This window comes from Callorhinchus milii, unplaced genomic scaffold (genome assembly GCF_018977255.1).
Source record: "Callorhinchus milii isolate IMCB2004 unplaced genomic scaffold, IMCB_Cmil_1.0 Scaffold25, whole genome shotgun sequence".
Classification (NCBI taxonomy): Eukaryota; Metazoa; Chordata; class Chondrichthyes; order Chimaeriformes; family Callorhinchidae; genus Callorhinchus; species Callorhinchus milii.
In genome coordinates, this window is record NW_024704766.1 from 2,064,083 (window position 1) to 2,081,184 (window position 17,102).

A 17,102-nucleotide genomic window follows, 5' to 3' on the forward strand; every position below is an offset into this window, starting at 1 on the left:
ACGTGGGTTTCGCGCCGGAGGTGGGGGCACGGAGCATGCGCGGGGTTGGCAGGGTGGGCGGGGCTGCGCGCGTGGGGGTGAGGGGGGCGTCACGGAGCATGCGCGGGGTTGGCAGGGTGGGCGGGGCTGCGCGCGTGGGGGTGAGGGGGGGCGTCACGGAGCATGCGCGGGGTTGGCAGGCTGGGCGGGGCTGCGCGCGTGGGGGTGAGGGGGGGCGTCACGGAGCATGCGCGGGGTTGGCAGGGTGGGCGGGGCTGCGCGCGTGAGCTGAGGGGGGGCGACACGGAGCATGCGCGGGGCGAGGGCTGGAGGAGGAGGAGGAGGAGCGAAGAAGATTATGGCGAAGGTGACGCCGCCTCGGAGCGGTTACTGGCGGCGGAGGCGGCTCGGGCTCCTGGTGCTGCTCCTGGGGCTGCTCCTGCTGTACAGGCTGAGGTAGGGGCCGCCTGCGGGGGTCGGCGCGGGGGACGCCATCAGCCTCGGGGGTGGGGAGGGAGGGAGGGAGGAGGGGGGCGCCGTGTACACGTGACGGCGGCGGCGGATTGTTGTTGTTTGTCGTCGTTCATGGCGTCTCTCTCCCGCCCAACACTGACACACTGACACACACACTGACACCCACACTCACTGACACACACACACACACTGACACACACACACACTCACTGACACACACACACACTGACACACACAGACACACTGACACACACACTGACACTGACACACACACTGACACACACACTCACTGACATACAAACACACTCACACTGACACACACACATACTGACACACACACACACTGACACACACACACACACACACTGACACTGACACACACACACACTGACACACACACACACTGACACACACTCACACTGACACACACTGACACACACACACACTGACACACACACACACTGACACACACTGACACACACACTGACACACACACACACTGACACACACACTGACACACACACACACACACAGACTGCCACATAAACATTGACTGAGACACAAACACTGACTGAGACACACACACACGCATACTAACACGCCCACACTCACTGACACACTGACGTGTGCGATCCGTGGCTGACCGGAGCAGTTAAGGGAAAGCATCAAATTAAAAGAAAAGGCCTATAAAACTGCCAAGAAAAGCAGCAAATCTGAAGATTGCGAGAGTTTTAGAAACCAGCAAAAAAAAACTAAAAAACTCATTAAGAGCGAGAAAAAGGGGTGTGAGGGAAAGCGAGCGACGAGCATTAAGTCTGATTGTAAAAGTTTTTACAAATATATTAAGAGGAATAGGCCGATGAGGGTAAATGTAGGTCCACTACAGTCATGGACGGCAGAAGTTGTAATGGCGGACAAGGACATGGCAGAGTCCAGTCCCTAAATCTGTACTTGGCATCTGTCTTCACCCATAAAGACACAACAAGTCCACCAACAATAGGGATACACCAAACGGATAAGGACAGGGAGCAACTTAGCGAAATTTTCATTAGTAGTGAAATGGTGCTCGGGAAACTGTTAGCACTAAAAAGTGACAAATCCCCTGGTCCGGATGGCTTGCATCCCAGGGTTTTAAAAGGAAAAGATGGGGATCTTCCTTTGGAAAGGAAAAGATGGGGAACTATCGACCAGTTAGTCTCACATCAGCGATAGAAAAATTTTAGAATCATTGATTAAGGATGTGGTAGTGCGGCATTTAGGGCACAATATAACTAGGCCGAGTCAACACGGCTTTACAAAAGGGAAGTAATGTTTGACAAATCTCATAGAGTTTTTTGAGGATATTTCCTGTAAACGAGTTGAGGGTGAATCAGTGGTTGTGGTCTATTGGACTTCCAGAAGGCATTCGATAAGGTGCCGCATAAAAGGTTCGTCCAAAAGATAAGGGCCCATGGAATTGGGAGCATACTAACGTGGATTGGGGAATGGTTAACGGGTAGGAAACAAAGAGTAGGGATAAACGGGTCCTTTTCAGATTGGCGGGATGTGACTAGTGGAGTGCCACAAGGATCAGTCCTTGGGCCTCAACCATTTACCATCTACATCAACGATCTTGATGAGGACATCGAAGCTAATATATCTAAATTCGCGGATGACACAATACTAGGAGGAAGTGTCAACACAGAGGACGACATTAAAAAACTGCAGCGAGGCATAGATAGATTAGGTGATTGGGCAGGTGGGTGGGACATGAAGTATAATGTAGGGAAGTGCGAAGTCATCCACCTCGGGAGCAAAAACCGTAGAGCGGGTTANTTTTTTAGAAGGGGAGAGATTGGAATGTGTTAGTGTCCAGAGGGACTCGGGTGTCCTTGTACACCAATCACAGAAAGTTAGTTTGCAGGTGCAGCAGCAATTAGGAAGGCGAACGGTATGTTAGCATTCATTGCAAAAGGATTAGAGTATAAGAGTAGGGAAGTCTTGCTGCAACTGTATAGGGCCCTGTGAGACCGCACCTGGAATACTGTGTGAAGTTTTGGTCTCCTTATTTAAGGAAGGATGTACTTGCCGTGGAGGGGGTGCAGCGTAGATTTACTCGGTTAGTACCAGGGATGAAGGGGTTGAGTTACGAGGATAGGCTGACCAATTTGGGCCTATATTCTCTAGAATATAGAAGAATTAGAGGGGATCTTATAGAAACCTATCAGATCATCAAAGGGCAATGATAGAGTAGATAGTGGGAGATTGTTTCCCCGGTTGGAAAAACTAAAACCAGGGGTCACAACCTTAAAATCAGAGGCCAACCCTTTCACACTGAGTTGAGGAAGAACTTCTTCACTCAAAGGGCAGTGAATGTATGGAACTCACTACCCCAAAGGGCTGTTGACGCTCAGTCCTTGAACATATTCAAAACTGAGATAGATAGATTTCTTATTGCAAAAGGGATTAAGGGATGCGGGGATAAGGCANGGGTCAGGTTACTAGCTCAAGTTAGATTAGAAGATCAGCCATGATTGAATGGCGGGGCAGGCTCGAAAGGCCGAATGGCCTCCTCCTGCTCCCACATGTTATGTTATGGCTGAGACACCAATTACTGTAAGATAAGACAATTTATATCCTGATCCTCCCAGAACTGCACCATGGATTGTACATTTCTCTGATGCAGATCAAATCTCACTGGATTAACTCTCGCTGGATTAACTATTAAGCTGTAGGGTAATAAACACATGCGGAATATTCAAAAGTCTTAGAGGTGGCAAAACAGTGGCTTCTGCTTCTATTATGTTGGCACAAGTTCTCTACCCTCCAGAGCTCATTGAAGCCCTTTACAAAGAGAGCTAATGTCATGGTTCATGAACAATAGGATATGCAATAGCTCTAATTGTTTAGCAGCTTGCCAGGATTTGTGTAATATTAAACCGCGTGTGTACTCTGCCAAATTGATGGTAGTTTGATTGAACAAATGTCTGGCTGGCTCTTCCATAAACTCAACGGTTTACTAGACTGAGTTATACTCAGTCACTAGATTGAATTCTGTTCGATTGTAACAGCACCTTGGGACTTCCTCCCGAAGTGAAAGGTGCTGTATAAATGTAAATTTGTTTGTTGTAGACCTCAGTTTGTTGTAGATTTTTTTTTCCCCGATGTACATCCCTGGGAGCCGCTGTTTGAGCAGTATACGCTGCAATTTAATAATATAGTAATAATAATCCTTGGATTTGCTGTAGTGCCTTATCGTGATATCCAGACGCTTCAAAGAACGTGACAGGAATCTTTACTGTAAAGTGGTAACTATTTGCAGGCGAACCTGGCAGCCAGTTTGTCCCACAAACAGCCGTAAAGAGAGTGGCTAATTTTATCTGGGGGATTGTTGGGCAGGACGCTGGAAATAAAATCCCTTTTCTTTTCAAATAGAGACACAGGAGTTTTAACGTTCACCTGAACAGGTTTAATGTCTCGTCTCTCCTGACGTAAGGGACTTGAACCCACAACCTTCTGATTCAAAGGCGAGAGTGCTACCACTGAGCCAGGCTAACACACACGCATCCCAATTGTCTGCTCTTTCCTGTGGCCTTTTAAATTCTTCCTCTTGAAATATTTATCCTGTTCCTTTCAAATCTTGTTGTGGTCTCAGCTGCAGAGCCACTTGTGATTTAGAATATCATGCTTCCTTGCCTGAAAGTTTTTTTTTTCCCCTCCGATCTGCCTCTCAACTCTTCCAGTGACTATCCTGAACTCGTGCTTCATCAATAAATACTTGACTCACAGCCACCATCACACAGTGTACTGAAGACGTACTCTCGTTCCAGGTACCACTGGGGTGCCTTGACGCCAGGACAGTTGTCCACCAGAGTCCTAGGTCTGCAGGCGGAGAAGGAATACTTCCAGCTGGAGGGATACAAATTTGTCATCCTCGGAGGCTCCCTGCACTATTTCCGGGTCCCACGGGAATACTGGGCTGACCGAATGCTGAAGATGAAAGCGTTAGGGTTAAACACATTAACAACGTGAGTCCATACAGTGTCTCTGTCTTTGTGACCATTTGTCTTGCAATGTGAGGAAACTGGCATCATGAGAGTGCATCTTAGATATGTAGTGAGTGTGTACAGTGACAATCTTATCCAAGCCTTACTTGGACCTTCGCTAATTTGAATTTTTGCCATTTGGGGGCCGTTTCTATTGTGATAACTGTTTTATCTAATTATTCGGCCAGTTTGCACAGAGGGATATGCTCTGTAAAGGTGAATAAAGTTAAGTGGGATTATTATTTTGAATTGTGTTCAATCGCATGGGGAGGGTGGTCTTTTTTTGGTCAGCTGGCAGATGCAGAAACCCACCACCTCTTAAGGTCACCGTCTTAGTATTCTCCCTGTTGTAGGTATGTTCCGTGGAATCTTCATGAACTACAGATCGGAGTGTATAACTTCAAGAGTGAACTTGATCTTGAGTGAGTAGAAACTTGTTCAACACAGGGTGTTTGACACAGAGGATGAATGAACAAAGGGGCTTGAGGAATAGACTTTGTATGGTCAAGTAGAATTTCCTTTGGTGACGAACAATTTAAAACCATATGAGTGCTTCCCCCTTGTGCTAGTTGCTTATGATTTAGTTCACTGTGTCGTGGGAATGATCTGTGCGTTTTAGCATTGCTTCTTGATTGAGCATCCATTTTATAGGGAGGGGGAGGGAGGTGAATGTCCATGACTTAAAGGTGAATGTAAAAGATCTAATCCTACATGTGAATGGCATTCTCTCAAGGTAATGTCTTACTCTGAGCACACACGTCTGGTCCCTCTTTCAGTTGTCCTGTGTTAAAATTAATATTTCTTTCACAGAGACTACCTTACGCTCGCGAAAGATCTCGATTTGTGGGTAATACTCCGCCCAGGGCCATACATCTGCTCAGAGTTGGATCTTGGAGGTTTACCTAGGTAACAGCACTACTCTGAATTTCTGAATTAAATTGAATAAAAATAATAATGATTATTATTATTATTCTCCCTCTCAATATCCTCTCCACAACCCCCTCATGTGCCCCTGCTGATCCACCCCTCATGTACTCTAACTTAGCCCTTCCAAATACCCTTGCCGACATCCCCTCCAGTGTACTCTCACTGATATCTCTCTCCGCCGCCCGCGCCCCCACATACATACAGCACAGAATCTTTATGTATTTGCTGATAACCCACCTGCAATCTGTGTATTTCATTAATGTTTGAAATTTGCTCCTACGCAGTTGGTTGCTCCGTGACCCGAACATGCGTCTCCGTACCACATACTCTCGCTTTACTCAGGCTGTGGACAAGTACTTTGATGTACTGATGCCTAAAGTTATTCCACACCAGGTAAGGCTGACTTATCATCATAATAATAATAATACTTGCATTTGATATATAGCGCCGTGTCCCGTCGTTGAGACGTCTCACAGAATGTATTTTAAAGTGAATTGAGTGTGTATTTTGCGGGCAAAACTAGCATCATTCCTGCCATTTAACTGGAATTGTGTGTTTTGTGACATTTGTGACATGCCTCTTTATCCTTTCCTTTCGAACACAGAGGAAGGGACTGCTCGGGGAGAGGGGAGGGGGCTCAGGGAGCTCCCAGACTGTGATCTGGGACGGGCAGCAGTAACGGTCATGGTTTCAACCTTGACATTTCTCCCCACGGTTTGTGGTTACAGTACAAGAACGGTGGCCCAATCATCGCAGTGCAGGTGGAGAACGAATACGGTGGCTATAACGAGGATCCTAGTTACATGCTGTATGTAAAGGAGGTCAGTCTGCACGCTCAGAGGCTGCTGGCACATAGATAAGCTGCCTACCCCTGGCACCTCTCAAGTCCTGGAGTAGGCAGAGGTATCCAAATTCTTTATTTAAAGGCATCCTCCCTCCAATGACCTATGAAATCATAGAGTTGTCTAGAGCAATGCAACACAAAAACATGCCAGACCACACTGCGCCAACTAGTCGATTGGCCTTCTGGCAAAGTGTGTAGACATAACTCATTTGTATCACTAATATGCCTATATCTGTCAAACTCTCGTCTGCTTGCATTTTGACGCACTCGTGCCCGCCTTCATCTGTCGATCTAGCTCAGTTGGAGGTGATTAATGCTATTCCTGTTTATTCCAAAAGGCACTGTTGAGCAGAGGAATAGTGGAATTATTGATGACATCAGATAACACGCACGGGCTGCGCCAGGGATCTGTAGCCGGAGGTACGTGCCAGCGGTGTCGGTTACTCTGCTGAATGACCGGAATTAATATAACGAGCTGAGGTTAGCCAGGATGCCATCAGCTGTTCTGGCGAGGACCTGCGGCAGTGTATCCCACGTCACCTTCAACCTGCACATGAAGCAGCCGACCTGGCTGCTTCATGTGCCTCCGCCCTATCTATCGGCGAATGGGCTTTTGGCCATTCTGACTCCCCTCTTTCAAGACACCTCAAGACCTTGAACTGTGCTTTCAGTCATAATCAGGAGTAAGTCTCTTCTTGTCCGTGTGCCCCAATTCTGTTTCTTTGCCTACAGCTTTGGTGACGGTCAACTTTCAGAAGGCAGATTCAGGGCTCGCTCTGCTAAGCGAGCTGCCGGTAAGGTTCTCTATATCAACTGCGACGAATCGGTTAAGTTCATACAGTCGTTCGGACTCGAGCTGTGTAGGGCTCTGGTCAGGCTGCACCACAGACGGGTGGGGGGGAGGGTGTGAGACACTGCATTCTGGGCTCTCCATCTACAGTCCTCTTTGTGATGGTGAATAATTCCAAATGGAAGATGGAATAGACATGTGTGGTGCTTGTCCTCAAGACACAAAGCAAAACATGGGTTTGTCACACGCCAGACTAATAGCCTCATGTATGACACAGTGTTGCTGTTAGAGATTGGCTTGTCTTAAATACCACAGCCGCTGGTGACTTGCCCGGCATTTATGGACACTGCTGCTCGTGGTAATTTGTTCTAATGGGATTATTGCTTTACCCTGAGTCAACAGTCAAGTCAGTAAGATTTATCTCCTCTTCCTATTGTATTTAGGCTGACAAGCCCAAGATGGTGATGGAGTACTGGACGGGTTGGTTCGATCATTGGGGTGACCATCACCATGTCTTCAGTGAAGGTGAATGTATGATCGTCACACCGATTCACTATTTTCTCTCCGGCTAATGATGATTCAGGTGATTTAGCAGTTTGTTCCATTCTCTCACTGTTGCAGGATTAATAGATATCATCACAGCGCTCCTGCTTAAAGACGTCTCTCTCAATCTCTATATGTTCCACGGGGGCACTAACTTTGGGTTTATAAACGGAGCTCAAGATTTCGAAACCTATATTGCTGACGTGACTAGCTATGGTGAGTGTCTGCTCGGTGCTCAATACTCATACGCAGTGAGTTTGTATCAAAATAATATTGTATTGGATAGCATGTCTGATTGAGTAGAAATGTCTGTGTCTGATTGAGGTTCTTGACTGTATTTTGAACACATCAGCAGCCATTTTTCCACAGTTTATTCGCACATACTTGCTCTGCAGTCAGACTCTCCTGGACTCAGTGTTTCAGTGCTGTTCATGTCTCTGTTGAACTGCTGCAGTCTACAAGTGGGGTTGACTGACTGTTTGTGTTGCAGACTATGATGCACCTTTGTCAGAAGCGGGAGACTACACCGAAAAGTACTTCAATCTTCGACAGATCTTCACCACGTATCTCGGTAATCTACAGCGAGAGAATAACAGGCTGGCAGGGAACCCCCCCACACCCTCCCCCCACTCCCCCAGTGTAGGAGGCTTCTAATTCTCCCCTCTTTGGGGGTGGTGGGGGTTGGGGTTGTGGTGGATGGGGATAAGCAGGGTCTAGAGGCTGAGCTGGCTCCAAAGTGGAATCTTGGGAATCAAGTCTACTCTCAGTGGTTCTCTTGGTCATTCGGTTCCTGAACTCGGCAGGTCTGCAAGACTCCGGATGCTGATGACAGCTGTTAGCCTGGCTTGTTGGCAGGACTTAGAGGGTCAGGCACGTCACTGGGGGTAGGGATTCTTCCCACTCGGCTTCTCTTAATCCTGCAACTCAAAGCCCTGATAGATAGCCAGTGTGGTCCTTGTAGACAAGGTTCTGTCTGTTCTTCAAGCGTTAAAGCTCCTTGCTCAGAAGGTTGTGGGTTCGTAGTTTCGGTTTGTTCTAATTGTTCAAATCATTTTCCTACGCAGGTCAAACCTTGCCTAAGGTTCCCGTTGTCACGTTCAAAATGGCCTATGGCACCGTACACCTGAAGGAGTACATCTCACTGTGGGACGCACTCAAGTTCTTACAGATGGTACATAGCAGATATCGGGCAGCACTCACACACGGTAGCCTCAAAGTCTTGCTTCCGAGGCGCATGGAGCACCTGTTCACGACAGTGAATAGCTCTTCCCGGTTTCCCCCTCCCTGCCCACCCCAGCATATGCACAAGACTGCCCCACTCCCAATCGCTCCTTCTCCACCAAACATCCACATACAGCTGCCACTTCCCCATAAACCTCTCACCCGAAACAAAAACAGCCCCCACCCACCCCCCCCATTGTTTACACACGTATCACGCACTCGCGCACACATACAACAAGAGAAGAGAGGTTTTCCCAGGGGGCCTGGCCTACAAACTCTCAAATAAAATTGGTCATTCCATGACTGTTGCCATTTGTCTTTGCCTACAAATACAGTCACTGCATATCACAGTATATCCTTTGAAGTGCTTTGTGATGTCTCAATGATATGATAAGGCACTGAATTCAAATGCAAGTATTATTAGACACAGTGTCCCCAGGCTCTACGATTGTGTGTATTAACTCTCCTGAAAGAATAATAATAGTACTTGCATTTGATGCAGCGCCTTATCACGTCTTCCACGATGTCTCAAAATTGTCGGAATGTTTAGTGTTAAATATCCTAACTGTGTGCTTACAGCCAATTACCAGTGATACGCCCATCAACATGGAGAACCTGCCCATTAACTCAGGCTCTGGCCAGGCCTTCGGCTACACCTTGTACAGCACAGTCATAACCAGCGGAGGAACCCTGGCATCTGAAAACCATGTCCGGGACAGAGCGCAGGTCAAGCAGGAAATCCTTATATTAAAGCAGCTTTCACCCGCAAAATATACCGTCAATTCACTTTACAGCATATTTCCGTGAAGCGCTTTTGAGACGTCCCTAAGACGAGGATTATTATTATTACTGTTTCCGCAGGTGTTTGTTGACGGCAAATCTGTGGGATTCCTGGACTATGACAACTTGGAGCTTAACATCCCTGAGGCTGAGGTAGGTACCAGGAGTGTTATTCTACATCGGTCACTGCCGACAATATTTAATAATGTCCAGCAAAGCTGAGTGTGGCTGGCATGGCGGCTTGTGCTTGTGCCTTAGCCAGCGAGCTTCACATCAGGCACCTACAAGGTCTCTGGTGCTGGCTCCCTAACAATGGAAGAATAAGAGCAGCCCCACCCGGTCTCTGATGTTACATTTCTATGCGACGGATACGATGAGGGTGCTTGTCGTTCGGCATTTCTCTGGGGTGCAGGTTTGTGTCATTCACTGTGAACATGTCAACACCCCCTGCCCCTGTGTCTCTGCTCGCACCCCAGGGGAAACGCAAGCTGAGCTTGCTGGTGGAGAATCGCGGCCGAGTGAACTACGGCCTGAAACTCGATCAGCAGCGAAAAGGTACAGTGTCACGAGATACTGATACACCCTTACACACTACACACTACCTCCTACACACACTACACACACACAGTGAAACAAGGGACTGATACTAACACACACACGCTATCTGCCACACACAGCACTGCCTCCTGCACACTCACACAGCGTAACGAAAGACTGTACACAACACTGCCTTCTACGCAAACATTCACACTCACGCTGCAGTAGTTGTCAGCGCGATCGATATCTGTTCAGGCTGTATGTTTGACGTGAACGCACAGCCCAAACTGTGCCTGATGCACAGACCAAACACAGAGTGAAGCTGCTTCATTTCGACCCAATCCTGTTGCAGGTATAACGGGAGACATCTTTCTGAATGACAAGCCTCTGAGGGGCTTCACCATCCACCCCTTGGAGATGAAAACCAATTTCATCGAAAGGTAAAACCCTATATCTGCACTTTCTGCTCCATGTGCAGGAGATTTGATCTAAGCAACACAACTCGTCTGTTTCGTAGGTTAGATGTGGAACTCACTTCCTCCCTTTCCTCCTTCAAAGCCGGTCTCAAGACTCTTCTTTTCAATTGCGCCTTCGGTCGCCCTCCCACCTCTCTGCCTCCCTCACCCCTACCCTACCCCTCCCCCATGCTCGGGTCCAGCCCCCTGAGTGAGCAGGGCTTTGGGACATCCTCCCGACGTGAAAGGCGCTCTATAAATGTCATTTTGTTGTTGTTGTAGATCAAATCTCCACCATTGGTGGGTGGGCCTTTAGTCTCTCTGCCCCCACCCTCTGGAACTCCATCCTACAGTCCCTCCATCACTCCCCCTCCATTGCATCCTTCAAGACCCGTCTCAAAACCCTCCTCTTCGAACCGTGCCTTTGGTCACCCTCTTATGCTTACCCTCTCCCTCCTCCACCCCTCCTAATCCCAACCACCAGCTCAGGTGCGGATCTCTGACTATCCAGCACCTTGAGAAGTCCTTCTGACGTGAAAGGCCTGCACAAATGTAATTTGTTGTTGTTTCTGCTGATTTTGCTTCCTGTAGAAGTCAAGTCACACTCCTCCTCCAGTCCCCCCCCACCCACCACCCCAGTCCTCCCCCACCACTCTCACCATAGCTTTTGGTGTTGACAATGCGTAACTCCTGACCTTTGGTTCTCTACCTTTCTTTCTCTCACTGCTGAAGGCTCTCTGCTGTTGACTGGGCTGTAACCCCTCAAACTCCCACAGTGCCTGGATTTTTCTGTGGGCTTCTGAGAGTGGATTCATTGCCGTATGATACATTTATAAAATTCCCGGTAAGGAAATGCCGTTTTCCCCCAATGTAGATTTTTCTTGTGATCCGCTGGGTGTCCGACACTAAAGGAAGCCCTGTTTCCAAAAAAAAGTCACTCAGTCCATGACTGTTTGTAGGGACACTGCTGTCCGCAATTGGCTGCCGCGTTTCTCCCACAAAATATACAGTCAATTCACTTTACAGTATGTTCTGTGAAGCATATTGAGACGTCTCGAAGACGTGATAAGGGGCTTTATCAAATGTGAGGATTATTATTATTGTTAGGAGCCTCAAAACTAAATGATCACAAGTTTCACTCGCTTATATATTCTTTTTGCTGAGGACTGTACACTCTCTCCCAATACGGACAGACCCTGTTTACCTAGTCCAGTAGAATTTTAGCAAGAGCCAATGCTTGGGGAGACCAAAGTGTACTGATGATGTATACCCTACCATAGCAGATCACTAGGAAAGTTCTTATCATAGATACACCAGGGTAGTGGACATCCAGTGACAATTCACTAGATCAGTGCCTAGGCTGATGCTCTGTTTTCCCAGTGAGGAAGTCCTTTGCATCCGATCTTCCTTCGGGTGTAGATGTCAGCAGCTGTTAATAGCCCGAGAAAGCGAGTGGATTTGCCATCAGACACCCCAGAGCAATGATATTGCTCCTCAATCTTTCAGGGCTGGGGGAAAGGCGTGGTCTTTGTGAACGGACTCAATCTCGGCCGGTATTGGACGGTGGGACCCCAGCAGACGCTGTACCTGCCAGCACCCTGGCTACATCATGGCACTAATGAGGTGAGAGCAGACTTAAGTATATGTGCATTCGGTGAAACCCTGGCTCCCCACTAGGGCACAGTGTCAGTGATGGTGCAGCCTAACCCGCTCTCACTGACTACAAACCATTTCGTAAGGATTGCTCGCTGCTCTTTCACACACAGAGAGCCATACGAGGAGTAGCCTGTGAGGCTGTTCCCTGTATTGGCACCAGTTTCCCGTGCTGTGGAGCCCCTCGGTTTAGTATCAGAATCTCTCTGTGGTGCGTGTGATGTGAAGGACAAGGAGCAGAGACTTTCACTGCTGATGGTGTGAACATGTGACAGTCATTGTCAGCAGCACTGAGATGGTGACCAGAAGGCAAAATGCCCGCAGATGCTGGAAATCTGAAATAAAAAAAGAAATGGCTGGGAACGCTCAGCAGGTCAGGCAGAAACTATGGAGAGAGGAAAATGGGTTAACGTTTTAGGTCGATGACCTTCGTCAGAACATTCTGACATTTTATTTCTTGTATCAGTGATGTTCTCTATGGTTTAATCGATATAGAAACTGAGCCCTCTGCATTGATGTTGTGGCATTTGTCACTTTTCCCCTTTAGATTGTAATTTTTGAGGAGAGCAAAGCAGGAACCATCGCAGAGTTTTCTGATACCCCAGATTTGGGTGGTGTTTGACCATCAGGATGGACTTTTCCTGGATTGAACCGTCAACCTTTTAACTAATGAAGATTTCGATGTAAGAAACCTCGGATGTACAGTCAATCATATGTTGGAAATTGATCTTCAGTTGTAAAGTTTCTGGAAATATTGCTGGTTGCATTCTCTTTTGTAAAAATTCTCTATTACACTAGTTGAAGGTTTTGTGTAAATTTATAACGGTAGTGCTTTAATTTGATAGAGAGCCATTGATACATCTCAAAGTGCTTCAGAGTTTTCTTTGTAAAACAGTGTTAAAGTACAGTAAAAGTATGTCGGCAAATGTAGCAGCCAACTTGCCGCAGCAGTGTCTCACAAACGGCCACAAAGTGAATAATTAATTTCATATAGTTAACGTGTTTAAGCAGGTTACAGGGGAGGTTGTAGATCACTGAGTGAGATCGGGACGAGCTAGGGGGGGGGACAACAGTAGTTCACCAAACGCACGATCAACAGGCTTTCAAGAAGGGATTTGAAATTAAATTAAGAAAAATTAAAACTGTGAAGAGAGGATGTAAAGGGAAGGAATTTTAGGAGGGCGTCCCAGAGAGCAGGGGTGACAGCTTGGCTGGTGATCAGATGGAGGGGGCGAGGGACATGAAGCAGACACTTGATTGAGTGGAGGGAGCTGTCGGGGAGTGGGACTGACTGAAATGACAGGAGTCAGTGGAGCAGGGCTTTGGTCAATGCAAGGGACCTGGGAGTCGACTCTGTTCTGTGAGCACACAATGTGGGTTCCCTCACTCAGTCTGACCCCAGGAACCTTTCTGCTGATCTTACACAGCTAAGCCCCTTACCCAAAAGAGCATTGCCAGCATTAGAGGTTTACCTTGTGTGGTGCGGAGGATGTTACAGGTGGACAAGAGCGCAGTGGCCCTGTCATGCTCGTCCCCATGAGGTGGGGAATGACGGAGCATCAGTCCAAGCTGCTGTGACGCACGTACTAGTGGCTGGAGCTCTTTGTCTCCTCGGTAGATTCCCTCACCAAGTGAGCAGTGAGCATAAAGTAAATTTTACACCTTTATGCTCAGGTCTACATTGAGCCACTGTGCCTGCGAGTGAGTGAGCGAGCGAGCGAGTAAGCGAGCTGCATGTGGAAGCAATGCAAGTATGTATGTGAGGTATCACGTGTGTGTGTGTGAGAGAGGGTGCCTGTGTGTGTATGTGTGAGAGGTTCCCTGTGTGTGTGTATGCAGGGTACCAGTGTGCATGTGTGAGGGGGTGCCTGTGTGTGTGTGTGCGTGTATGTGAGAGCGTGTGTGTATGTGTGAGAGGGTGCCAGTATGAGTATGTGTGAGAGGGTGCCAGTGTGCGCACAGCCACTACAGAGCCACATGGCTTTGTCAGTCTTTTATTTTTGGATTTTTAATTTACTAAAACATCAGAGATTGTTGAGCACTGAACAGAACATTAACATGCAGAAAGGTTGCAGGCGCGAAAGACAAAGAAAAAGGAAATCTATTCCTAGTCGTGTAGTGTGAGAAACAAATCATTAAGAGCGTTTTTTTTTATCAGCAATTTCTCTTTATCCGGTCGAGACTTATAATGACATTGAAACGGACTAAAAGAACTTCTTAATTGTGACCAATTCTCTCCGCATCGAGCACAAACTGCAGGGGCTGCCCGTGGCGTTACGACCAGAAGCCTCCGATTGCTGCTGAGCTGTCTGTCTCTCGAGCTTCATTCGTTCATATTCCCTTTGTGTTTGCTGGATGCAGATTTCTGTCTAAGCTCAATACATTCCATCCCCATTGCCCCATCTACTGGTGCGGCCGAGAACCTCACAGACTCCCAGCACTGTTTCTACTCAGATGAAAAGGCAAACCAGCCGAAAGGCTTGATATTTGAGAGACTTGCAATGATAGACCCCCAACTGCTTAATTCACTACGTGTTATTTCGCCGCCTCTGATAAATGTAGTGGATTTTATTTCAGCCCCAACGATGGCACGGAATGTAATTTTACATTAAATTGTTTTAAGTGTTATTTAATAATTTAAGTTGTGTTCCTTTTTTTTTCACATGTATAACTTGCACTGGGGGGGGGCGGGGGGGTCACCTTCTACCAAGGATAGCACTCTGTCCTTTGAGCGCGAGGAGCAAATTAATCCGCAATGCTTTATCCGGAGTGTTGCAGTTTCCTTTCGCTTAACTCTCGTGGGGAGAAATTCGACCTGGGTTTAGACTTGTTCGATTAGAGTCGCATTTCAGAGCAGCCAGACGATGGCAAATTATTCAACCCATAGAAACAGGAGGAGGCCATTCAGTCCCTCGAGCCTGTTCCACCATTCTATAAGATCATGGCTGGTCTGTACCTCAAGTCCAATTACCCGGCCTTGCCCCATATCCCTTGATAGCCTGGACCTAATAAATATCTATCCACTTCAGTCTTGAAGATGTGAATGGATCTGCCATCCACTGCCTTTTTGGGGGAGGGAGAGTTCCAGATTTCCACTACCCTTTGGGTCCAGTATCTAGTCTCGGCTTAGAATTCAGTTCGCTATTGCTCTTAAGGATCTTAACGGAAAAAAACGGCTTCAGAATGAAAGCTGTATTTTAAGAATTAGCCTTCATTCTCGAACGCTCTGAAGCGCTCCCAATCAATAAGAGAAAATCTCGGCTGGGGCTGAATTTCTCCCTCGGCCTTCCTTAATTTCACGCTCTACGATTGAAACCGAGACCAGAGACGACGTACAACTTCAGCAAAAAGTAATCAGAATCTACCTCGCGACGTACCCAGGGTCAGGACGGGATTGAGTTCAGGCCTTGTGGAGGACAGTGGTTAAATTGCCTGATCTCAGTTTGTATGTGCACCGGCTTATCAAAGGTCCCCATTTCCCCCCACGACATGGTGACGTTCTGTACGCTGTGCCCGTCTCCCCACACAGTACCTGTCTGTACGCTGCGCTCCCCGAGCCCTGTCACTGCTCCCCAAGTGCTGGTGGTGAAGTTAGATGTTAATGTAAGAGTTGGGGAAAAAAAATAAAAGAACTTATTAGACTTTTCTACCGGCGTATGTTAACGTCTCGACGCACTTTGTCGTCGTGCATAGTGGGGGACACGATGCAAGGAAGGCAGGGGGAGCTGTCTGCCTGGAAGAAGACTCATTGGTGGGGGGGGGTTGGGGGGGAAAGCTCTGTGGTATGGTGGTTCGTTCAGTTTGACCGTTAAGCGCTCCGAGGCGCCGCCTGGGGTGAAGGGCGCTCTATCAATGCAAGCTGTTGTGGTTGACGTCAAGTGCAATCTGATTTTAGTGCAAACAGGAAGTCTCGGAAGTGCTGGTGTTGGAATGAACGTGATGATTATTAACCAGTGTAATCCCAGAAGTCGCTGACGAGTGAAGTCAGAACCTGACGGGGTGAGGTGAAGGCGGGGAGGGGGTGGGGGTGGGAGTGGGGGGGGGGGGGTTCAGCGAAGCTCAACTTATCTGCCAAAATCGGATCTTTTCAAAAAAAAAAAATACTTTTGAAAAAGATCCAACTCTGGGAGAATCAATAGTTCACCGGGTGCCATTGATGCATTCCAGCCCGAGCTGGGAATAAATAGTGTTTATAAGCAGCTGAGGGACGCTGGCACGTTCTCCCAATTTGGTCCCTTTCCTCTTTTATCAATGACCACGTGCGCACAAAAGCTGAATTGTTACAATCCGTCGCAAGTCGTGGTCTCTCGCACACGAAAAACATTTCCCCGCAGAGCTCTGGAAGTTCCTTGAACCACATTTCTTAACCAATAAATAGAAATAAAAACTAAGCAGCGGCACGTGGACAGGACGGAGCGATGGTTTTTTTGGGGGGGGATAACTCGGGTTAAGTTCGATGGGAACGTAAAAAGGGGAAGCTGTTTCAGCCCCGGGATGTGCCGTTGGGAAACCGAAAGGACAGAATAAGAAGTTCTCCTTGCCAGGACTTGTGTCTTAGATTTTCCCAACAAAATTGTGCTTCGTATTTTCAGTGTTAGGAGGCAGGTATCCTAACGTGTTGAGTGTGACCAGATCCGCCATGGCTCCCACCACGTGTAAACATCTCCGTCCCGAATCGTGTCCACATCAGATGGTTTTATTACCGGAAAGGTCAACTTGGGTCAAATGTTGGAGTCAGTCTCAGGCTCACAATCTGTTGCTCACAGCGTGCATCTAGGAACACACCTTGGACAGTGATAATGACTCACTCACTGCTCCTTGTTATACGACAAGAAACCAGTGTGGAGAGATTTGCTGTTAGCGCAAACATTTCA

At 47.6% G+C, this 17,102-nt stretch overlaps 1 protein-coding gene across 1 annotated transcript; it reads left to right on the top strand.

Annotated features, from left to right (window-relative positions):
* The first annotated feature begins 277 nt into the window (after positions 1-277).
* On the top strand, positions 278-14,864 carry LOC103180284 (beta-galactosidase-1-like protein 2). The gene is made up of 19 exons (XM_042343932.1): positions 278-435; positions 4,263-4,460; positions 4,832-4,900; positions 5,289-5,384; positions 5,690-5,798; positions 6,134-6,226; positions 6,588-6,669; positions 6,982-7,043; positions 7,483-7,564; positions 7,661-7,798; positions 8,073-8,153; positions 8,647-8,753; positions 9,383-9,529; positions 9,665-9,736; positions 10,060-10,138; positions 10,473-10,560; positions 11,308-11,419; positions 12,082-12,198; positions 12,776-14,864. Exons 1-19 carry the CDS (start codon positions 290-292, stop codon positions 12,848-12,850), a joined length of 1,953 nt encoding a protein of 650 aa, XP_042199866.1. The 5' UTR covers positions 278-289; the 3' UTR covers positions 12,851-14,864.
* The last annotated feature ends 2,238 nt before the right edge of the window (positions 14,865-17,102 follow it).